The sequence below is a fragment of the Alexandromys fortis genome, unplaced genomic scaffold, assembly GCF_014885135.2.
Source record: "Alexandromys fortis isolate MF-2015 unplaced genomic scaffold, M_Fortis_MF-2015_v1.1 scaffold_92, whole genome shotgun sequence".
Classification (NCBI taxonomy): Eukaryota; Metazoa; Chordata; class Mammalia; order Rodentia; family Cricetidae; genus Alexandromys; species Alexandromys fortis.
In genome coordinates, this window is record NW_026067972.1 from 7,145,913 (window position 1) to 7,170,224 (window position 24,312).

At 48.6% G+C, this 24,312-nt stretch overlaps 2 protein-coding genes across 11 annotated transcripts in view; both read left to right on the forward strand.

The window, feature by feature from the left end:
* Positions 1 to 18,187, forward strand: part of Fam219a (family with sequence similarity 219 member A) — a 54,096-nt gene extending 35,909 nt beyond the window's left edge. For 2 of the 10 annotated variants that reach the window (XM_050156134.1, XM_050156130.1), the window contains exons 2-6: positions 11,201 to 11,300; positions 14,068 to 14,170; positions 14,339 to 14,419; positions 14,949 to 15,003; positions 15,509 to 18,187. In XM_050156134.1, the coding sequence (XP_050012091.1) occupies positions 11,201 to 11,300; positions 14,068 to 14,170; positions 14,339 to 14,419; positions 14,949 to 15,003; positions 15,509 to 15,667 (498 nt within the window). In that variant the 3' untranslated portion in view covers positions 15,668 to 18,187. Of the gene's footprint in view, positions 1 to 11,197; positions 11,301 to 14,067; positions 14,171 to 14,338; positions 14,420 to 14,948; positions 15,004 to 15,508 lie in introns of all 10 variants that reach the window. The other 8 variants (XM_050156136.1, XM_050156139.1, XM_050156132.1 and 5 more) reach the window with 7 other exon arrangements.
* A 107-nt stretch (positions 18,188 to 18,294) lies between these two features.
* Spmip6 (sperm microtubule inner protein 6) overlaps positions 18,295 to 24,312 on the forward strand; it is a 13,405-nt gene continuing 7,387 nt past the window's right edge. The window contains exon 1 of the mRNA XM_050156125.1: positions 18,295 to 18,814. Coding sequence (XP_050012082.1) covers positions 18,680 to 18,814 — 135 coding nt within the window. The 5' untranslated portion in view covers positions 18,295 to 18,679. The remainder of the gene's footprint in view (positions 18,815 to 24,312) is intronic.

The window sequence follows — 24,312 nt, forward strand, 5'->3', positions numbered from 1 at the left end:
GCTTGTGCCTGTACAGGCTGGAAGAGGGTGTTGGATCCACAGAAGCTGCAGTTACAGTCATTAGTGAGCCACCAATGAATGTGGGTGCTGGGAACCAAACTCTGGTCTTCTGCAAGAACAGCAAACATGCTTAACCACTGAGCAATCCAGCCTATCTTGTTTTCCTTTAAATGTGCTATGCATGTGCGTTAGTTTGTGCTTTTTGGTTATAGAAACAAAATTTAACTGAAGTTGGTTTACCCAGAACAAAAGACCAGTCTATAAAGACAGTAGAATTTCTTTAGGGCTTTCCTTTTCCTCCTTCTATTTGCAGTATTGGGAGTTGAACCCAGGATTTTGAGCCTGCTAAGTGCTCTACCACAAAGCAATACCCTTCACCCCAACACTATGGCTCTGCAGTGAAGTGCTCAAGGGTAAGGCAGCTGTTGGTCCAGAGCCTGGCCTGGGAGCCCTTTCCGTCTCCCCTTCACACGGGCTTTGCTGTATGTCCTTGTCCACAGGCATTCTCGATTAATCCCACTTCACAGTTCACGAGGAAACTGGCTGGCTCTGTCTGATCCAAGCATATATCCAGAGAGGTGGGATTACACAGAAGCATCCTATCCTGTGCCCTCTTCCAGCTTGAAGAGAAGAGGAAGCTCCTGGGAGCTACCAGCTGTAGTGTACACAAGATACCAGTATGCTAGACTGGTAATAGATATTGTCTCAAAGTGGTGAGATAAACGCAATTTTTAAAAACTAGGCATTGGGGCCAAGAGAGATAGCTCAGTGATTAAAAGTACTGGCTACTCTTCCAGAGGACCAGGTTTAATTCCCAGAACCCACATGGTGACTCAGCAACTGTCTATAATTCCTATCCTAGGGAATCCAGTGCTTTCTTCTGGCTTCTGCAGACATCAGGCACAAATGTGGCTCACAGACTCAGGTACATCCATGCCCACAAAAGGAAAGAAGGAAGGAAGGACAGAAGGAAGGAAGGAAAAGTTTAAATGCACATTGATTACTTTATAGGAGGAAACTGCTTTGGACTTGCCGCAGCTTCCCACAGGTGCATTAGGCTTGGGGTCAGCAGCACTCTCCTCCATTTTGATGCTCCAAATGACAGATACCGCAAATACTAAGTCCTGAGCCTACAAGATGGCTCAGCTGGGACAGGTACTTGCTGGTACCAAGCTGGATGATCTGAGTTCAATCCCTGGGACCCATAAGGAAGGAACTGACTCCTGCAAGCCATCCTCTGACCTGAGCATGCTGGTGCATACACATACACACACGTGTGTGTGCATGCATGTGTGAGTGCATGTGTGTGTGTGTGAATGTGTGATTTTAAAGTATTTCTTAAAGATACCAAGGTTCACTGGTGCTTGTGTTTGGTAGTGGACTAGGCAGTTGAAATAGACAGCTTGTATAGTGGCACATGCCTGTAGTCTCAGTACTTGGAAGACTGAAGCAGGGTGATTATTATGTATTTGAAACCAGGTTGGGATACACAGCAATACCAAGAAATACCAAGTTAGAACTACCCAGGTTTTTTTTTGAGAACCTGTCTCAAAAATATAAGATTAAATTAAAAGCTGGGCATAATCCCCATACTCAGAAGGATCTCTGTGAGTTTGAGGCCAGTCTGGTCTACAGAGATAGTTCCAGGTCAGGCTCCAAAGCTACACAGAGAAACCCTGTCTCAAAAACAAAACAAAAAAGCCCACTTTTTACTTCCATGACCAACATGAGTTCCTAGATCTCAGACCTAACATGAGACTCCTTTGTTAGTGCCTGTGAGCTTACATATATGCGTGTGTGCATGGATGTATGTGTGTCCTTACCCCCAGGTGCTCTGCACATGTGTAGTATGGACTTCCTTCTGCACTCCCCTGCCAGTGGGTTACAACCCACAATAGAAGAGAGTGGGCAATGTATTAATTTTGTTTGAATTGAGTGTTTTATTAGAGGAAAAACTCAGGAGTCTGGAGACTTAAATTAGTAAGAGAAGCCTCCCTGAGCTAGGGACTCTCTGCCCTCACCCCAGACTCAGGCTTTAAAAGCCTCCAGCCTTTCTGTTCCCCTCATCTTTGTAAGAGCCCCAAACATGAGAAATCATCTTCCTTGTGTCTCCCTGGTTTCTCCTCCAGCTCCTCTTCAGAGACCGTAACCCACAAAGCCTTTCTCTATAAATGGGATCCCTAAAGTCCTTCCTATGTCCCAGAAAGATAGACGTCCCAGCCAGTTGCTTAGCTATGGAGCGGAGATGGGAGACAAAAACAAGAGAAGGTGTCTCCCTGGCGGTGGACACCCAGTGAAGCTGATGTGTTTTTGCTAGCTCTCCAGCCTAACATCTTAATATTTCTAATTCTACCCACTGCCAAGGGTTGTCTGAGTGGACAGGTGTGTAGACCTGAAAAAGAGTGCTAAAGCCACAGGTGACTGTTGAACTGCTCTCTGGACAAATTGTGACAGTCACTGAGCTGGTCATCTCTCATCAACACACCTACTTGTCAGAGAGTGACCTGAGCTGGGGCCTCCCCTGATTTTCTATTTTTTATCAGCATTATCTTTGATGACCCAACGTCTTGATAGTTTGTCTTTCTTCCTTTCTGATGTCACCCAGAGATACAAGACTCTATTCCAGAGGTGGACGTTTAGCATTCCCAACTCAGCACCTCCTTCTCAGCTCCCTCTAACACTGGAGGAGAATTCATTATGTGCTGTGAAGAACGGTCAGACGATGTTGCTGTGTGCGTCTTACTTCACTCTTCGTTCGAAGTCCATTTCAGTTCCCTTCTTCCTGAAAACTGCTGCTTGGAAATGAAGACAGAGGTTACGTTCCCCCGCGGGGAAAATGAAATTGAATACTTCCTCTACCTGAACCAGCCACGCTCAGTTCACAAAACAGAAGCAGCATTGTTCAGCACCTCGGAGAGCGCCTTTCATCCCTGAGGCTGGATTACACCACTCAAAGGTGCAGTGTCAGCAGACCGTCCCTTCTGACCAGCCACCAGCATCCTCTTGGTGCTCACCTCTTCCTGTTCCTGGAAAGGCCTTTGGAATGAACTTCCTCAACTTTCCACTGACCTTTCTGACCCAATTATCTGCATCCCCCCCCCCCCACATCAGCACTTCCTTGGCCTTTCTGTAAAGAGCTTCTCTCTTCTGGTCTGGCTCTGTCTACTCCAGACTCCTCACTATGCCCCCATTACAACCTCTTTTTAGATACCTAACTCTTTCCTTTTAGTGTGGGACAGTGGTCGTGTGTCCCCAGCCCTAGAGAAGTCCTACAACTTTGACGTTTCCTGCGGCTGTCATCCATTCCTGTCTCTTCCTTCTCCCCTGCAGCTCCTTGAAACATCTTCTACCCACTGCCTCCACTTCCGTTTCCTCCCTGTAGCATTGTCTCTGCTCCTGTCCTTCAGCTGAAACTGTGTCCAGGGGTGCCAGGACATCCTTGTTTCTAAATTTCATCTTTATCTTGTGGACCAAGCTTCTCTTTGGGGCACTTGAAACTTTACAGCTCCCCACTGTATTCCTGCCTCATCCCACTGCTCCAACCCAGTCTCTTCCACATGTTCCTCAGGTTGTCTGCTCCTTGAGGCTTCAGCCTGGGTTCTTAGCTTTTCCATTTTGTCCGTTCTCTCTAGGAAGATTTATCCTCCCGTAAGCCTCAGTCATGACCAGCCTTTCTTCCCAGTTCCCAAACCCCAAATTCTACTGACTAGTGATATGTTTCCCAAAAGATATTTGGGAAAACACAAGGTTTGGTAACCTTGTGTTACCAAACACAAGGTATCTCCAAGTTAGCTAACCTGGGTTTTCCCTGGCAGTGCCCTCCCTCCCCTGCATTTCTGAGTAATTAGTATTTTTTCTACATACTCCAGACAGAAAACTAGAGGCGTAATGACACTTTCTCGTACACACTGGGCTTCAGAGTATTGTTATGGCTTCTGCTTCTGCCGCCTTTCCTTTGCACAAATCATCTTTCCTCCAGTCTCATTCCCTCACTACGTGTCTCCCACACAGCTGCTGGAAAGGGTTCTTTATGTCAAGTATGTTCATGTTCAAGTAAGCTCCTGTGCTTAGGTTTTGTTTTTCCCATTATCATCTAAGAAAAAAAATCCAACTCAAGACCCACCTTCCACTGCGCTCTGAGCTTGCTGTCCTCACTTCTGCCCTCTAGGATTCAGCTGTCGCAGAAGTGACTGCTCCTGGAAAGCATCTTGCCAGCTGCAGGCTCTGAACGTCCACAAATGTTCCTAAATATTCTTCCCAGGAACTGCCAAGCTGGTATTTTGACGTCACTCCCATTTCACCCTTTGTCCTGTTCCTTGCCTGTTTGAGGCAAGGTCTCATTATGTAGTCCTGGTTGGCCTGGAATTCCCTGTATAGACAAGACTGCCCTGGAGCTCATAGATATCTGTCTGCTCTGCCTCCATAGTGCTGGGGTTAAAGGTGTAGCCACCACACCCAAACCTTCTACTTTTTATGCTCATTTTACCTTCATTGGTAATTACCAGACACTTGAAGATGGGTCTATTTTCTGTTTATATCTATGATGCTTGCAGAGTTGTTATGAATAGGAAGATATAGCTTGGTGAGAGAAGACAGAAGGCTCCCTACTCAGGCCTTCCCCAACCCTGTGGAGTCGGTTCTTCCCACGGAGGGCTACACATGTAAGCCACATCTCAACCTGTGTGGTGCCAGAGCTTTGGCCATGGGCTGCAGGACACTCCCAGAGTACACTGAGATTCTACAGATAACATCTTTGTGTTAATGCAGGTGCGGTGCTCAGCATTTACTGCAATGAGTGGTAAATCCTCACACGAATCTTGAACATATTAATATCCATCTCAATTTAGAATTGAAGAAACAAAATAATACCACTAGGAAATGGCTGAACTGGGATCTAAGCCCAGGGGCAGTGCCTCCAGAGTTTTGTTCTGTATGTATATGTGTGTGTGTGAGAGAGAGAGAGAGAGAGAGAGAGAGAGAGAGAGAGAGAGAGAGAGAAACAGACAGACAGACAGACAGACAGAGACAGAGAGACAAAGAGAGTACATATATGCTATAGTATTCATGTGGAAGTCAGAGGACAGCTTTTGGGAGATGGTTCTCTCCTTCCACTCTGGGATCCAGGATTTGAACTCAGGTTGTCACAATTTCTTGGCTAGCACTTTCCTGCTAAACCATCTCACTAGCCCCACAGCCTCTACCTTTTGCCACCGCAATCTCTGTCTCAGTCCGTGTGACAAAGGGTGGGATTGGGTGGGTCGTCTTCCCTTCATCAGATATCCCCTTGGCACTGAGAGTGCAGTCACAGCACCTAAGCCTTTTCCCGGTGGAGGAGAGGTAGATAGAGCATGAATATCCAGGAGGCAGCCACATTGTCTACTGGGTGCTTGTGAGTTTCAGGGGCTCATGAACCTGCACAAGAAACTACACCACAGGTCTCTTGTGCTTTTTTTTTTTTTTTTCCCATCCAGAGTTCTTCCGGAGCAGGCTGTAGATGATCATCCAGGACAGCACTCCCTCCTGCCACCTCCCCAGGCCCTTCCCTCTTGCTTATGAGCCTTGAAGGCAGAGTTTCTTCCTTCGTGCCCACTCTTGCTTGTCCACAACTATTCAGCTCACCATAGGTCTCTTGGGTCGCAGTATACATTTTTATTTGCTGTGCTAGCCCAGCTTTGACCAGCCCAGGCAGCTGAGAGCCTTGAAGAGTTAGTACAGCCCCAGAGAGGTGATGCATATGTAGAGGCTTGCATGCAGGCAGATGTGTGGCCGCACAGGAGGCGCAGCCTCCCAGAGGGCTGTCTTTGTTCCCAGTCTCGGTCAGTCTCTCCTTAGCATCTTCCTTTTGAGCAAGGCAACACTCTGAGGGCCCAGGTGTCCTTTATTTGCTCATTTATTGTGGGGTGGGGAAAGAAGAAGGCATTGAATCCCTTGGATCTGCCTAGTGTGGATGCCAGCAGCTGAACGCAGGTCCTCTAGAACAGCTGTGCTCTTAATACTGAGCCATTGTTTCAGTTTTTGGTTTTGGTTTGGATATTTTGTTTTGTTTGTTTATTTTTTGAGACAAGGTTTCTGTGTGTCCCTGTTTGTTCTGAAACTTGCTTTGTAGATCAGGCTGCCTGGTCTCAACTCAGAAATCTGCCTGCCTCTGCCTCCTGAGTGCTGGGATTAAAGGAGCACGCTACCATGTCCAGCTCATTTTTCCTTATTTTAAGAAACAAAGAATTGATAGAGGGTGGGGAGATGACTCATGGGCAAAATGTTTGCTGTGCCAGCGTATTTACCTGAGTTCAAACCCCAGCACCCATGTAAAAGCTGGACGTGAAGTGTGTTCCTGTAACCCCAGTGCTGGGGGAACAAAGTGCTGAAGACAGGCAGACTGGCTCAATGGCCAGCCAATCTAGCCTAACTGTAGAACTCCAGATTCAGTGAGAAAGCGGTAGAAACAGCCACTCAGCATGGACCCTTCGGCCTCTCTATGCACACAGGCATAAGTGAATGCACCCTCATAAACACGTGCACAGATAGGAACCCAGGGTCTCACTAGTGTTGTTTTCTGTTCTTTCCATAAAGCATTTTAAAAGACTAGGTTGGATTAAATCAATGAACTTTTAACGTTTTATTTTTATTTTATTTATTTAGTTATTTACATGTGGAAGTCAGAGAACAGCTTGCAAGAGTTGGTTCTCGCCTTCCACTATGTGGATTCCAGGGATTGTGAGCCTCAGGGGTATGTACCTTCACCTACTGAGCCATCTCTCAGGGCTGTAGTTAGTGGGCTTTTCTTAAGCAACAAAATGATTTTGCTAGCCCAAATTTTGCAGAAAGGTCAATATAGAAGTAAATTCCCATGGCTTTCTTTGGTTAAAGGGAAGCCAGGATCCTTCCATTCCAACACATACGCCCCTCTTACATTCCAGCCCCACCCAGAGCTAATGAAAATTGCTGGACCACACTTACTCTAAGGATACATCTGGCTCCTTTGCTTCCTCTGACTGTGTTGATGTTGTGCTGGCCATTAGCCTATAGCCCGAGCTATTAATCTTCTCTGCAGCCTTTGGAGGATTTGTTTGAATGGTTGTAGAGACATGGATTGCTGTTAGAGATGCATTTCCAGGTCTGTCTCTGCTGAGTGTTTATTAATAATCTTGTTAATCCCCACTCTAGTTCCCGGATCTAGCTAACGCCTGTCGGAAGTCCTTAGGGGGCATTTTAAATTCTCTCTGATTCTTGGAGCCAGACGCTTCCTTCTGCCTGAGTCTTCTCTACTACTGTTCATGAATATTTTACATTTAATCTCTACGCAGTGGTCATGGTGCACTGCCTGCATTTCTCAGAGAAGACACTCAAAGTCTCCAGCGTTTGATGGCACTGTGCCAGAGACCTTTGTAGTTGCCGCTTAAATGGCCTTCTACCATGGGCAGTGACAGAGGCGCTGCTGGAGTGGGGGAGTTTGGCATGGAGCCTCTCAGCCCAGGGCTTTGATCCTAAGGCTTCACTCAGGATCAAATACTAGCAGGAACTGCCAGTGGGTCTTGAGAGTCATGATGGGGTCACCAACCAGAGTTGCTCAACAGCTCCCCAGTCCTCAGCCTAGGTTTTCTGCCTCACATAGTACCTCTGATACCTGCAACCTCAGAGAAGAAAATGTTGCACCTCTCTGCGCTGGGGCACTATGCCTCAGCCTCAGTTGCCTAGGGGCTTGTGTTCTCTAAAATCAACCTCAGGGAAAACACAGTGAGACCAAACACTCAAGTGTCGGGTCGAGGAGGGAGGGTCAAGGAACAGGTACGTGATTAAAAGGCCTCATTTAGAAGCCATCAACATAAAATGTCAATCCAGACTGTAGGGGGCATCATGTTTCTTCAAGGAGAAAATGGAGTCAGAAGGGTGGGGCCCTGCTGAGAAAACAAAGAGGTGGGGATAGACACAGAAATGATCAGAAGCAAAAGACGGACCGTGAGAGCACAGCATCACGAGGAAGCCAGTTCCAATGGATGTGCGTGCTGTGTCCTTCCTGACAAAGATTACAGAAAGGATGAAGGACTGTGACTAGGGAGCCTAGAAATGGGCCATATCTTCCCTGGCGTGGTAACACCTGCAGGTTTACAGGGTTTTCCACCTGAAAATCCCTCCCTCTGGATGTCTGGGGGGTGAGCTTACCCTACAGCCTAAGAGTAATGGCGGTGTCCAGCCATCAAGTCTCCTCTATGGGTAGCAACCGAGATAAGGGCCACTGCAGGCCAGCTTTTCCAAGGTGCAGTTTGAAAGAAGTGTCCCAAAGAGTTCTGCAGAGCGAGGAGGACGATAATTGGGAAGGTTTGCCTCCTGGGAAGTTATCTGAGATGCAAGCACTTCTGAGATGTGGGTGCTGCTGTACCCCACCTACCACAGGGCTCCTGTCACCCTCTCACCTCACCCATGGCTAAGGGGTGGAGACTGAGGCAGAGATCCAGGCTCTTCCCTTAGGGACTTGAAAGCCTCCATGGCAGCTTAGCCCACCCAGGAACAGACGGGTCAAGATCTCCCTCCCAAACACCTAGACTCTTCCTTCACACAGTAGTAACAAGTCAGTGCTCATGCCCATTGCCCATTTTTATTTTATTTTCATGCATATATGATCTGCTTGTGTGCACACACTCATGTGTGTGAGAGCAGGTGTGCTCACGTCTTGGCATGCGTGCTAAGGTCAGAGGATCAGTCCTGGCATTCTACTGCCTGTCGTTTTCACTGCTGCGCATACCAGTCCAGCTAGACTGTGAGCTCCTAGAGAGCCTCCTGTCTCTGCCTCCATCTCACTCTGTAGGAACCCTGGACTGCAGACACTCAGTGCTCCCAGCTTTTCCTGAGTTCTGGGGATTTGAACCCAGGTCCTCATGCTTGCACAGCAAACACTTCAGCCACTGAGCCACTTCTCCAGACCTCACTTCATTTTAAATGGGTCACCAGGAGCTACACAGATCCCTGGACCTGATTCTGGAGCCAGTCCTGGAGCCTTCTATCTGCTTTCTGTGTCTTCAGGGACAGAGTAGGCAGCATGGATCCGCTGCAGTTCTCAGACCTTAACTTGGCCACTCTAATCCCTAGCTAAAGATGGTAGCACCCAGATGGCATTGATCCTCCTGGTACTTAATTCAGAAACCCACAATCAGCCGAAGTGCAGAGAATAAGTGTCAGTGGTATGCCCAGCCACAAATGGAACCCTTTATCACAGCCCCACAATGTTCAAGGGCCATTGAGGCAGAGGGAACAGAAAGATTATAAGAGCCAAAAGTCAGAGAGAACCAGATCAAAACAGTATCTTCCAGACCCGTGAAGTCACAGCAGCAGTGGTTACCTGCACAAGTCTGCACAGGTATTCTAGCGGGAGTGGAGAGGGCTCTTGATTCTGCACCCCTAACTGGGGTGTATAAGCTGCTTGTGGTTTCTGGGAAGGGGAGAAAGAGTCCATATTCTTTTAATACTGTGGCTGTTGGCGGGTTAACTGTGCTCCAGTGGACAGCCCTACACTCAGAAGTAGAAGGTCAGCACAAATTGAACTTCTGAGTTATTAAAAAAGAAAAGGAATGGAGCTGGAGAGATGGCTCAGAGGTTAAGAGCACTGGCTGCACTTCCAGAGGTCCTGAGCTCAATTCCCAGCAACCACATGGTGACTCACAACCATCTAGAATGAGATGTGGTGCCCTCTTCTGGCCTGCAGGCATACATGCAGGCAGAACACTCTGCATAATAAATAAATCGAAAGAAAGAAAGAGAGAGAGAGGGAGGGAGGGAGGGAGGGAGGGAGGGAGGGAGAGAGAGAGAGAGAGAGAGAGAGAGAGAGAGAGAGAGAGAGAGAAAGAAAGAAAGAAAGAAAGAAAGAAAGAAAGAAAGAAAGGTACCACAAAGTTGAGGGAGGGGTGAGGAGGTAAGGGAGGATCTGGCAGGAGTAGGGATGAATATGATCAAAATACATTGTATGAAGTTCTCAAAGAATAAAAACATTTTTACATTTATTTGCTTTTACTTGTGTATTTTACCTACATGTATGTATATACACCACATGTGTGCCTCGTGCCACAGAGGTCAGAAGAGGAATCAGAAGGTTGTAAACCTCCATGTGGGTGAAATCAAATCCAGATCCTCTGCAAGAGCAAACGCTCTTACCCACTGAGCCACTGTCTACAGGCCTGAGAATAAAAGCATTTTAAAATAAGAGTTAGTTGTCCAAGAGAAGCTCATCTTTAGCTTCCTCTAAAATTGTGAATTTGACCATTATGAATCAGAAATTATGAAAAAATATTCATCTTTGTGTGTTCTAGAAAAAAAATTACAACAAAACTCAGGTTGCCTATTGTAAAATGAAACATCTCAAATCTAGATGCAAGTACTGCCTAACCTGAATAAAATCTTTAATCTCCCCCACAGAAACAGACGTTGGTCATCCACTTCTCTGTATATAGATGACATGAGACAGGATGGGTCTCATGCAAGAGGGAGGGCACTTGGGAGAGATGGCAAGGCTAGCTAAGGACTTTGGGCAGCACAGGGTGTGTCCAGACTTGGAGCTAGTGAGATCTCGTGTAGGGAGATTGCAAAGGCTGCACACTCAGAATGGGTGCTTGCCTTCCTTGTCAGCAGCAGCCTGTCTTTTGCTTTCAGGGCAGCACAAACCTACGTGACCATCTGCTGATTTGTCTTCTCATCCACCATCCCCAGCCAGCCCCCAGGGCATACTCCCTAGGGCTCATCTGGGAACTCCAGAAGGACTTATTCCTTAGTCAGTGGCTCAGCTCTTGGAGTCTTGCCTGGATTGGTCAGTTGTCTGGATCCTGCACAAGAGGAAACAGACAAAGAAGAGCCCTCTCAGGGAAGACCTGCTCTGACCTAACCTACCCTTAAGCCAGAGGGACATAGACTGACCCTTTTCCTGAGAAATATGTTGAAAAGCCTGCGAGCCAGAGAGCCTGTAGGTGAACTTGTAGAGGAAGTCCTGTGGGTTTGGGGAAGGGTGGGCTTTCTGGTGCAGCTGCGTGTCGGGAGGACATACATCCTGGCTTTTTTACTAAGGTAGAAAATGAGTCTACCTCGCTCTCCCTGGAGACTGGCCTGCTGCTGAAACTCAGAGGGCAGCTGAGAAGGTTTGCTTCAGGGTTCAGGGCAATCCCCCCCCCCCCAGATCACATGCTAATGGTTCCCTGTCTCTCTGCTTTCTCTCCAGCAGGACCCAGCCGCCACCTCTATCTCAGACGGAGACTGTGACGCCCGGGAGGGTGAGTCAGTAGCCATGAATTACAAACCATCCCCGCTCCAAGTGAAGCTGGGTGAGTGTGTCTGGGGGAGGAGGGCGATGTGGGAAGTGAACAAGATGCTCTCGGGCTGGGTTTACAGCAAGGTGCTACAATTAAAGTATCTCAGGCTAGATGGTTCCAAGACTAAACCTCCAAGTAAGTCACTGGCACTCCCAGGCACCTTATGTCTTGCAAGACAAAGAAGGCAGTGATGTTTGCAGCAGGGTCCTGAAACTCCAGAGAGGGCTCTGAGGCTGGAGGCCCAAGGTGCTCAAGGGGCGGCTGCAGGTGTAAAGCACGGAACCCCAGGACAGGATGCAGAAGGAACCTGCCTCCCAAGATAGAGCTGCTGCTGTGATTGAGGGACCTGGTGGCTCCTGTCTGGGGAGATTGTCTTTTCTTAGTGAACCCCAGAACCCGCTCCTTCCCAGATATTTCATCACCTATCTCTTAGGGTAGGTTCCACGTCCTGCTTCCAAGTCACCGGACTCCCACAGCGCCCACAGCTCCCCTGGCTGCAGTTCTTACCCTTCTTTTCCGAACACTGCCCCTCCCCTTTCATGGACCAAAATGTCACTGACCCGAGGCTACTACAGACAGCAGACTTCCACTGAAAATTTGACTTCCTGAAGAAAAATTATAGCCTGTCACACACGAGAGAGATGACCACTGGATGCAGGGCATTGCTGTCCTCAATCCTCCGTCCTTCCAGCCTTTCTCAGACCTCAGGCTCCAGCTGCCCCCAAAGCTTGGGATCTTCCTCAGTTAAAGTCTGAGCCTCTTATCTCTTCCACACGCTTCTCCCTCCACAGCAGCCAGGACTCCTTTCCACAGAGCATATTCTTTTAGTCTATTCAAAAAGATACAACTAAAACAGACATTACTTCTTTGCTTTTAGACCACATCCAGGCCGATTTCTAAATAGAACAGCAGTTCTCTCGGTGGAATTGCTTGTCTTCCTAGGGCGTTCTATTCAGAGTACAGCCAGTTTTGTTTACTGTTGTTTAATGCAACAGTAAAAGTATTTTAAGTGCATATACGTTCTCTCTCTCCAGAGGCAACCTTTACAGGTTCTCAGAGCTTCATTTTGTACTTTAGCACAAATGGCATTGTGAGCCGTGTTCCCTCCCGCTACATAATGTCTCGGAGCCCCTATGGAGAATGACTTCGTTCTTTTAAATGGTTGCGTAGTAGTCCGTAGTCTGAGCCTTGCCGGCTTATTGTCTTCATCTTTTTTCATGATTTCAAGCGAACTTAGCATGCTTTTAAAATAGCGTCTTTTTTCCTTCACCATTATATTACCACCAAAGCTCATGAAAATTCACAACCTGGCTCACTTGCGATAAAGAAAATCAAGAACTTTATGGCAAATTGCACCCCCTAGAGGCTGGATGTGGTAATAGCAGTTACTGCCTGCTGGAGAGGTTGGAAAAATCCCGTGTAGAGGAAGAGGCAAAGACAGTTTGGCAGGCAGTAGGGCACGAGAGCTCAGAGGTGTGGGAATCAGAGAACATTTCAAGTGAGTCATGGGTGCTGTAATGGCCCTCCCATCCTTATGCTCTTGCTTTGTTTTTGTTTTTTTTAACTTATATATTTTGTTTTTGTTTTGTTTTGCTTTGCTTTTTATGGCGGGGTTTTTCTGTGTAGCCCTGACTGTAGACCAGGCTGGCCTTGAACTCAGAGATTCGACTGACTCTGCCTCCTGAATGCTGGGATTGAAGGCACGTGCCACCACTGCATGGCTGCTTTTTTTTTTTTTTTTTTGAGACAACTTTCCCCTATGTTTCTGTCATAGAACAAGCCCCTTTCCTAGATCTTGGCTTTACTTCACATGAGTAAGAAAGAGCGGTTGAGCCTTCCGGACCCAGGCAGCTCCTGATAGTAATAGTGGTCATGTAGCACTAGGTGGGTCACCGGATGCCCAGCCCCATCGGTGGGCATCTGGGAGAGCTTGCAGGCTGTTCAGAGGCCAAATGGGCTCCTCTAGCCTCCTGCCCCTTCCCTGACTGAACCCTCTCTGCCCCTACCACTCTGAAGCCCTCAGCGACTCCTTTCCGTCTGCATCCATCTCAAACGCCTTAGTCCCACAGTCAAGGCTTGTGTGCTCTGAGGTTTGTTTTCTGCGACGGGGGTGTGTCTCTGTGAGGTCTGAGCCTCCCTGTGCTAGGGTACTTGGTGCATAATTGGCGATTCTGGTGCTTGTTGATGAAAATTACCTGAGTTAATGGTTACTTTCCCAACTTCACTGCTCTCCCTCCTCTCCCTCTAGTCCATCCACAGTTATGTTCACTTCTTGATTTGTGTTCCTACATGCTTTCCTTCTCTGGAGGTCAGGGCTTGAAACAGGGTTTCTCTGTGCAGCTATGGCTGTCTTGGAGCTCATTCTGTAGACCAGGCTGGCCTTGAACCCAGAGAACCATCTGCCTCTGCCTCTGGGCGCTGGGATTAAAGACATGCGCCACCACTGCCTGGGTCATACTTTCCTTCTCGCTCCAGAAAGGCCTCCCTGGTGGCTCCTGCCCTCTGCACATCTCTCTAGCCTTTCCTGACACCAAGCACATACTGGCTGCCTAACCCAGGAACTGTGGTCCCAAAGCAGGACTCGGCCTCCTCTCTTCACCCACCACTGTCAGCCTCAAGTTATGCAGGGCCAACTGCGTGTCCGTAAGCATCAGGTGCCTGGAGGGCCACGGGCTCTCTGCCAGCTGGAAAGGAAAGGCCCAGAGGAGGCCACCGGCCAGGCAGCAAGGCCTGGTAGCCCTGGGGCAGGACACAGCTTCTTTCCCATGCTCTCCTGCAGAGAAGCAGCGGGAGCTGGCCCGGAAGGGTTCCCTGAAGAATGGCAGCATGGGCAGCCCTGTCAACCAGCAACCCAAGAAGAACAATGTGATGGCCCGGACGAGGTAGGCTCCCTCTGCCCCACTGAGACCCCACCCGCCAGCACCCGGTCTCCAGTCTCTCCCTCCTCCGGGAATCCAGGGGGAGGAAAATAAGGGGACGGGACCCCATCAAATCCTCTTCCATGTTTGTATGCTCCAGCTGGCACTCCAACTCCCCAATTCTTTACCCAGGCTGGTCGTCCCTAATAAAGGCTACTCCTCGCTTGACCAGAGCCCTGATGAGAAGCCACTGGTAGCTCTTGACACAGACAGGTGTGTATGGGACCCGGGGGCAGCTGGGCAAGCCCATGATCCTATGTGAGCACAGATGGGGTTGTACGGGCTACACCTGCCATCTTGCCAGAACTCTCCATGGGTGAAATTTCCCAAGGGGTGGGGTTTTGGGATTTTTGTTGTTGTTTGTTTGTTTGTTTGTTTTTGGGCTGGGCATAGAGAGGTCAGAGTGAGAAGAACCCTGTTTCAGGGGAGCATCTGGCTAGCCAGAGACTTTGAGAAAATCCAAACAAGAAGATTTGAATCTAGGGAGAGAAAAGTTAAAACAAAACAAAAACAGAGGACGAGGAGGAAAGAAAGATTGGGAGCAGTTCTATCCTGAAGGATTTAAGACGCCACTTTATTTAAAGGTCATACTGGGAAACCTGTCTTTGCGAACATATATTTGCATAATAAGCATGGATTATTTAAATCATACTGTTGGGGGACTGCGGGTATGGCAAAGATGCCGAGAATTTTCTATTTAATTTTCCTGAATCACTTCCTCTCTTTTTTTCTCCACGGTCAGCGATGATGACTTCGACATGTCCAGATACTCTTCCTCTGGCTACTCCTCTGCGGAGGTGAGGCTCCACCCCTTGCCTCCACAGACAACGGGAGCCAGGCAGCAAGGCTGGGGCTCTCTAGGGGCAGAAGGCACGCAGGTGGGGCATAGCCTTGTGGGGGACGGGGCTCCGCATAAGGCGGGGCCTGGACTCGGGGAGCTTGGGAAGAAATCACTACCCAGAATTGCAGTGAGCCCGGGGTTATTAAAGCGGGGCTGTAAAATAGAACAGGTGTGAAATGCATGCAACAACTTGCAGGAGTGGACCTGAAATCGGGCAAATCCCGAACAGGGCCAGCGTGGACGTGAGAAGTTGACCTTCGACTGGTGTGTGTGTGGGGGGGGGGGGCTGCCTGTTGAGGCCCCGCACCTTCGGAAGACTTGCCTGGAGGAAATGAGGGCAAGTCACTCTGGAGTTTGAAATAAATCTGGGATGAAAAGGGGCCGTCACGGTGGCCTCGGATGGCAGTGGCAGCCCCAGCCCATGGTTTTGCCCTTCCAACTGACTCGAACCTTTTCTACAGCAGATCAACCAAGATTTGAACATCCAGCTGCTGAAGGATGGCTACCGGTTAGACGAGATCCCCGACGACGAGGACCTAGATCTCATCCCCCCCAAGTCCGTGAACCCCACCTGCATGTGCTGCCAGGCCACTTCCTCCACCGCCTGCCACATTCAGTAGCGGGCGGGGTCGCCGCGGCGCACGGGGCGGGGCCGAGTCGGCCAGGTGGGAAGCGACAGGGGCCAACCCCCTAGCTGGCCCACCGGCCCCCCTTACAGCCCTGAGCTCCTTACAGCCGCCAACCTCGTAACAGTCATTGCTTCCTCCTATGGTAGGACGTGTACCTCTGTGTGTTCATGGAGCCGGAGAAACCAAAACCGGGTCTGTCTCCAGCCCCGGGGCTGAGGAGGGGGGACGCTGTTTGCTCAGTTACTTGGGAGAGACCACACCCAAGCACCCTGCCACCTCTCCCCAGAGCTGCAGTCGGGGGCAGCACTAAAGGCCAGAAGGCCAACTGTAAGCAGTCGGGTGAAGGGATCACAAGGCCAGGGGTTTGGCCCCATGCCAGCGAAGCCATGAATTTCCCAACCCCAGCCTGGAAAGGAAGGGAAGGGGTTGGAGAAGAAAAGACCCCAAACAATGGGGACAATTCTCAACACCTCAGAGCGCCTCTCCCCAAACCCGGTGCCAGCCCATATACCTATTTGTGTTTCCCCCTCATCTTCAGATGGGACGCCAGGCAGAGCTGTCCAAGGGATACTTGCGTTAGATCACTGCCTTCTCCCTTCCCTCCCTCACATTTCCCTGCTCCCTACTGTCTGAGGACTGGGAGCGGAAGGTGGGCCTTAGAGAGAGGCCAGGTTCGGGGATGGTATGGCCTGTTCTCAAGCGAAATGCTAAGCAATGCATCTGTCTCTGCCCATCTCCCCCCCTCTCCCAGTCTTCTGGTTATTGGTTCCAGGCTGGAAGCAGGAGATAAGACTGGCCTCCAGTGCCCTGTCCCCATTTCAGGTTAACCCAAGGTCCAGGAGGCTGTCTTCCAGAAAGGCTCTTCAAGAGCAAGCTTAGGAGAATACAATGCACCAAGTGGCTGTATGTATGTGGTAGTGTGTGTGTGTGTGTGTGTGTGTGTGTGTGTGTGTCTATGTATGTTTATGTGTTGGATGAACCTGTCTGTCCAGGTCAACTTAGCTGGTGTCTGTGGTGGGGAAATGGCTATGGTCTGTTTACTGCGTGAAAGGCAGCTCTGCTCGGGAATACTGTTGGCTGAGGGCGTAGCCTGGCAGTCAGAAGCCTGGGTTCTGGTCCCTCTCCCTGAGCTCTTAAGCAATTCCCAGGCTTCTCTAGGGCTTCAGTTCTCTCAACTGAAAAATAAAAATAGCTGACATTAGTGACAGAGTCTTTTCATATCTGAAGGAATTTCTGCAGAGAGCCATGAGATCTGTCTCTGAGGGTGTGTGCCTATGTAGACATGGGAGCACATGCGAGTGTGTGTGTGTGTGTGTGTGTGTGTGTGTGTGTGTGTATGTGCAGCTGTACGGGGTGTCGTGCATACTGCTGCTTCTGCTGCTCTGGCTGATCTGGGGAGGGAAAGCTGAGGATGTAACTCGGTGAGGAGAGGATGGTGGCTCTCTGCTGGCTGGGCGGTATAGACCTGCCCTCGTGTGAAGACAGCTGGAAACACAGACAGCCTCAGACTGCTAGGTCTATGCCCCACCAGCCTCCTCTCACCTAGCCAAAGCGGCCAAAGTGTAGCGTCTCCAGGCCTCCTGCTGACACCCCAGACGGCTGGTGTTTCCACTGTCATGGCTACTACGCACACACCACGCTCTGGGTGCCAGTCCTGGGAGGTGGGAGCTAGAGCGGACATGGTGAGAGGGAGGAGTGGGGCTGTTGGCTTAGGAAGGAGAGCACATCTCTTACGCCACGCCACGCAGGGGCTGCCACTCCAAAGTGTCAGAGTATAGTTATCCACCCCCCACACCTCATGCCCAGCTTACCTCCCCTAGTGCAGAGATCCTAAATAGATAATGAGAAAATGCCAAAGGAGGCAAGTCAGAGAAAGTATGTGCCGGGCCACGAGGCCCATAGTGGCCCCCTCCCCCACCCTGGTTAGCATCCCACCACCCATCCTCTGGGCCCCAGAACTAGAACTCCTCTGACCCCACCCCACTGGGCTCTTTGGCTCGCCTTCTAGAACATGGGTACCTCCTCTTTTAGACTGCTGACTCTGCTGCTGACTAACTGTGGGATTCTGGCCCATTCGATGTCTGTGGCCCTGAGAGCCGGGGAAGCGCCCTCCCCACGGGACAGACTTGTTCCTTAGCAGGCAAGGGCTTTAGACTGAGGTGGTTCATACACAGCGGGTAGGGATAGGAAGCTGGCAGCCAGCAGCTTCTGTGTCCAAGGAGAGTCCAAGGTGCCCTCCCTCACTGTCTGGAAGTTGAAGGGGAAGAGCCAGGGCCTTAGCTTGCCCCTGCTCCCCCACCCCTTGTAGATACTGCCTTAACACTCCCCCACCCTCGGCTGTGGCTGCCACCCAGCCAGGTTTCTCCGAGCTCACTAATTTATTTCCAAGAAGGTGTGTGGAAGACATGAGCCGTGTATAATATTTTTTTTAACATTTCCATCGCAGTATTGACCATCATCCTTGGTTGTGTATCGTGTAACACAAATAATGATATTAAAAGCATCAAACAAGCCAGACTGCGCTCCTTACCTGGGGTGTGGGCTGAGGAGGGGAGGAAACTGACCCCCTGGATGCACAATGTCCCCCTCCCTCTGCTTGTTCCTGTGTGTGGCCCTAGTCCATCAAGCCCCTCCTAACCTCTGCCTGTCTTCAGCAGTGAGAAGTGTGGCCTACAAGTTTTCTAGGGGCCTTCTGAACTCTTGGGAAATGAGGATTTTGAAAGGTTCAAGGCAGGAAGGGGCTGGCATAGGGAGGAAAGGATGCGGCCAAGGCAAGTGATATCACAATGGGCACTGCCCATCCTGAAAAGGAAGTTGGGTGGGGTAGAAGCAAGAAGGCCGAGGGGGAAGGACACTGAGAGGTCCCCAAAAAGGAGGGGGTCACCGCAGCTGGGGCACCTTCTAGGCTGGAGGTGTGGGCTATCTCCAGGAAGGGGTGGTCACTGATGTCCAGCAGGAGTCCTTGAAAGGCAGAGCCCACTAGAGCATCCCTGAGACTCCACCATGTTCCTCTTCTCCCGGAAGACCAAGACCCCCATCAGCACCTACAGTGACTCCTACAGGGCTCCTACCTCCATCAAGGAGGTCTATAAGGACCCACCTCTATGGGCCTGGGAAGCCAACAAGTTTGTGACCCCAGTAAGTACAGGTTTCGGGTGGCGTGGTTATACAATCATGTATCTGGATGACTGGCATGCCGCTGTCCCTGTTTGTAGTTATTTTTGTTTTTTTTTTCATTTATGTATTTGTTTGTTTGTTTGTTGAGACAAGGCCTCACTCTATAGCCTAGGCTGGCCTTTATCTTGTGACAATGCTCCTACTTCAACCTCCCAAGTTGGCTGGGATTGCAGGCATGACCCATGCCTAGCCATTTTGTGACTGCTTTGGCTTTATTAAGACAGAGTCTAATAACACAGTCAGGCCTTAAACTTGTAGTGTAACTTGCCTTACTTTCCTCATCCTCCTGCCTCAGCCTCTTGAGTGCTGGGATTGTAGCATGTGCATCACCATACCTGCCTTTATTTTTTTTTTTTGTCATTGTTCATTTTGTGGTGCTGGAAATCAAATCCAGGTGTCAAGCATGCTAAGTGTTCTACTCCCTGAACTATATCGCTAGCTATTAAATTTTTCAATTTAATTTTTTAAGTATTTCTTGTTTGCATCCTTTTTGTTTACATGAATACTGGGGATCCAATCAGGCCCTCATGCCTACACAGCAGGTGCTATTACTCATGGAGCCATCGCCCCAGCTTCTTAAAGTTTGATATAAGGGCTCAGTAACCTACTTACTCAGGCTGCCCCTGAACTCGCTCTGTTTCCCAAGCAATCCTCCTGCCTCAACCCTCCAGCAGTGTGGAAAATAGTATAAGGTCCTGTTCTCGTGGGACTACAGTGGGGAGGGAGTAATGATAAACAAGAATAAAGCCACAGAATTTCTAAGTTGTCCAAAATGCTGTTCAGCAAATAAACATCATAATGGAAATGGAGGAAGCCCACTCCCACGGGTTACGGAAGGCCTTTCTCTCAAGGTGACCTTCAGCTGGAACGAGAAAGGAAAGGGAAAAGCAGGTAAAGAGTTAAAAGAGAGCTGAAAGTTCCACATGACAAGAAAGTGCAAATGCCCTGGGGCTACCTGTAAGACAGCCTGGAAGGCCCAAGAGGCTGACCTAAGGCCTGGGCGTCACAGTCCCTTCTGTGTCTGGAGATAGGAGAGGAACAATGAGTGTGTGGGAATTAGAGCTTGTGGTAACAAAAGAAATCCATGAATAGAAATTTATAAAGTATTTTTGTCCAAATGTGCTCTGAAAAAAGTGAGGAGGAAGGGGGAGCTTGGAAGACGGCAAATTGAGCTAAATTGGGCTGCATACGGATACCTGTATAAAGCCCTAAGTCTCACATGAAGTTAATTTTTAATTTTTATTCTATTTTGAACAACCACAAGTGATAAATATAGTGATAAGAAAGACAGGATTGCCTGGTAACAAATGCCAATGCCAGCGCCACGTGAGACGTGTATGCTTAACTAGGGAAAGCAGAAGAGCTAAATCTGGGGGCTCCAGACTGAAATTCAAGGTCCAGTGTTTCTGAACCTTTGCACATTCACACACACACACACCCATGCACACACACACTCGCCAGCATACACACCTGCACACACCTTCACACCTGCATACACACACACACCTACATACACACACATACTCACACCTGCATGTACACACAACACATACCTGCATACACACACAATACACACTTGAATGCATGCACTCACACCTGAATACACACACACCTACATGCACACACATACTCAAACATGCATGTCCATACAACACACACCTGCATACACACACGAACACACCTGCATACACACATAACACACACCTATGTAGTGATGAGCTGCGGGCCTGTTTTTCATCCAACCTGGCTCCCACATGGCTAGATTAGCTCTGGAAATAACAACACACAAACTGTATTCTTTTAAACACTGCCTGACCCATTAGTTTCAGCCCCTTATGGGCTAACTCTCACATCTTGATTAACCCATTTCTAATAATCTGTGTAGCGCCACAAGGTGGTGGCTTACCAGGAAAGATGCAGCATGTCTGACCTGGCCGCTGGCTCCTTGGCATCTGCCTCACTTCCCTTCTTCCCAGCATTCTGTTCTGTCTACTCCACCCACCTATGTTCTGACCTATCAGGCCAAGCAGTTTTCTTTATTAATTAACCAATGAAACAACAGATAGATAGAAGACCCACCTACATCAAACCTACATGCATGCATACACACCTGCATACATGCAACACAAACCTGCACACACACACACACTTTCACACCTGCATGCACACACCCTCATACCTGCATACACACACACACACACACACACACACACACACACACACCACTGTATAACTTCTATGGGAGAAAACACCCTCACTGCAGGTCTTCAGGTATCCAAAGTGCCACAAATCAACATACATTCACAATAAGATGTAGGACGAATCAAGGCTGGTGATGCCACTTGGTAGAGCACTTGCCGAGCATACTTGATGCCCTAGATTGCATCCCCAACACTGATAAAAAGATAAGAAAGCTGGGTGCTGGTAACACACGCCTTTGATCCCAGTACTCAGGAGGCAGAGGCAGGTGGATCTCTGTGAGTTCGAGGCCAGCCTGGTCTACAGAGTAAGTTCCAGGACAGGCTCCAATGCTACAGGGAAACCCTGTCTTGAAAAAAAAAAAAACACAAGAAAAAGAAAGGAAAGAAGGAAGGAGGAAGGAACGAAGAAGGAAGGAACGAAGAAGGAAGGAACGAAGAAGGAAGGAACGAAGGAAGGGGGAAAGAAAGAGGAAGGAAGGAAGGAAGGAAGGAAGGAAGGAAGGAAGGAAGGAAGGAAGGATCAGTAGGACTGGGGGGCTGCGTTGGTAAGGTGGTTGCTGTGCAGGCATGAGGATGTCAATTCAATTCCCAACACCCAGTGTAAAAAGCCAGGTGCAGTGACTCACGCCTGTAATGTCATAGCTGGGGAAAGTTGAGGCAGGAGGACCCCTGGGGCCCTTTGGCAAGTCACTCAACCAGATCTCCGGGTCCAGTGAGAGACCCTGTCTCAAAAGTAAGGCAGAGATTGATAAAGGAAGACATTGGACATTGCCTTGGCCTTCACACGAACATCCATATATTCACAGTTGCGCGCACACACACACACACACACACACACACACACACACACAAATGATAAGGAATTTTCCAAAGGCTGGAGAGATGGCTCAGGGGTTAAGAGCACTGGCTGCTCTCACAGGGGTCCTGAGTTCAATTCCCAGCAACCACATGGTTGCTCATAACCATCTATAAAGAGATCTGGTGCCCTCTTCTGGCCTGGACATGTATATGCAGGCAGAATAAGTAAATAAATCTTTTTAAAATTTTAAATAGATATTAATCACATATGTTAATTAAAAAGTTATACAAAACCATAAATAGATGAGTTAAACAAAAGAGCATACATCAAGAATAGACTCATACATATACGGAAACAATATTAAGTAAAAATGGTTGACAATAAAACTATGGAAAAGGATTCATCGAGCTTGGGGCGACATGACAAATCCATGGGAGAAAAATAGACTGCTTGGTAAGAAAGCTAGTGATTAATATGGATAGAAATAAAATTAATATCTAATACCACACCCAAAATGAAAGTCCTGTCAGATTAAATATGGAAAGTAATACCATATAACTTTCGGAAGAAAACACAAAACATTATTTCCATTATCTGAGAGTATGGCTAGATTTCTTTAGCCATAAAAGGCATTAACCATCAAACAGATTAATAATTCAGCTGGTTTAAATTAAGAACTTCTGTTCATCAAAGACACATTAAAGAAAAAAAGCCACAAACTGAGAGATTTGCAACATGTAACTGATTAGTATACAGAATACATAAAGAAGTATAATCCTCTGGGCTAAAATTGAACACACATGCCTTCTGACCCCTGCCTGAAACTACAGTAAACAGACACCCGAGACCCAGCTTCACAAGGGCGGTGAGAAAACGCCAGTGGCAAGAAAACCTGGCAAGCGGGAAGTATGACAGAGAGCAGCAACTGGCCTCGCACAGCACGCCTGAGAAAGCGGTCGGAAAGCCAGGAGTGGGACGGCCGACATCATTCGGATACAGAATTCCGAAAGGCTCAGGGATTGGCCATTGGGTTCTCTGGAACTGAAGGTGCAGTAGGACCAAGGCTAAAATAAGGATATTTGAAAGTCATTTAAGAAGCAGTTAAACCTACTCATCGTTTTTATTCCTTGCTGCGGGGTGACTGCCTGGCTCTGTCTTTAAAAAAGTCACAGGTTTTTTTTTTTTTTTTTCCGGTCCTCTTCTTCCTGGCAAGGATCTTGAAAGCAGATGCGCATCCGTATATTGATGGTCAACCCCCCCCCCCCCGCAGCCCTCTCTGCACTGGCAGCTGGGTCTTCTCACTATGCCAAAGATTAAAGGAGCCTTCCCAAAGAATCCCATCCCCACAAGAGGAAAGGTGTGAGGAACACTGGACTAGGGGTGGGCGCCCCACGCCAGTTACCCGGGCGAGATCGCTCAAGGCCTCGGATACAAGCTCTCTTAGCTTTCTATTTATGAACATGAACAAAGACCACAGACATCTTAGGAAAGCCTCTAACAGAAAAATGGTTGATACCTGTGAGTTCTTCTAAATGGTTCTCTTTCTCTCTCTCTCTCTCTCTCTCTCTCTCTCTCTCTCTGTGTGTGTGTGTGTGTGTGTGTGTGTGTGTGTGTGTGTGTGTGTGTGAGTCTGACGGTTTAGGGAGAATATTTAGTATGTGCATATAAGAATGTACATCTGTGTGTGTGTTTAAATGCAGCTAGACTATGTATATAAAGCGCTGAACTATAGCTCCCTTGCACAGAAAGCTGCTTCCACCCACAGATATGGCAGAACATCATCAGCTAGGCACACGTTATTCCCCCAAGGTCCTGAACTAAGGACTTTTCTGGGAGCAACCAGGCATCAGCCATACACACACATAAAAAGTCTTTGTCTTTGAAATCAAAGGGTCAAGGGTCTCAGCTAGCTTTTCAGACTGGCTGTCCTCTAAGGACATGGGACCTATGCCTTATTTGGATTTCTGCCCCCAGTTGAAGACAAGGGACCCCAAAAGGAAGTCTTCGTTCAGGTTTTCATAGATCTATCCAAACAAGGAGTGCTGGGCTGAGGTGAAGTAAACTTCAATAAGTAGAAGACTCCAGAGACAAGAATAAGAAAAGGAGGGGCTGGAGAGATGGCTCAGAGGTTAAGAGCATTGCCTGCTCTTCCAAAAGGTCCTGAGTTCAATTCCCAGCAACCACATGGTGGCTCACAGCCATCTGTAATGGGGTCTGGTGCCCTCTTCTGGCCTGCAGGCATACAGACAGAATATTGTATACATAATAAATAAATATTTAAAAAAAAAGAATAAGAAAAGGAAAAAAGCGGGGGCAGGGGTGACGCAGGCCATTAAGCCCAGGACGCGGGAGGCAGAGGCAGGCGGATCAAGGTGAATCAAGGTCTACAGTTCCAGGACAGTCGGGATGCACAAAGAAACCCAGTCTTGGGGGAAAAAATATCCAGGTGACGGTGGCGC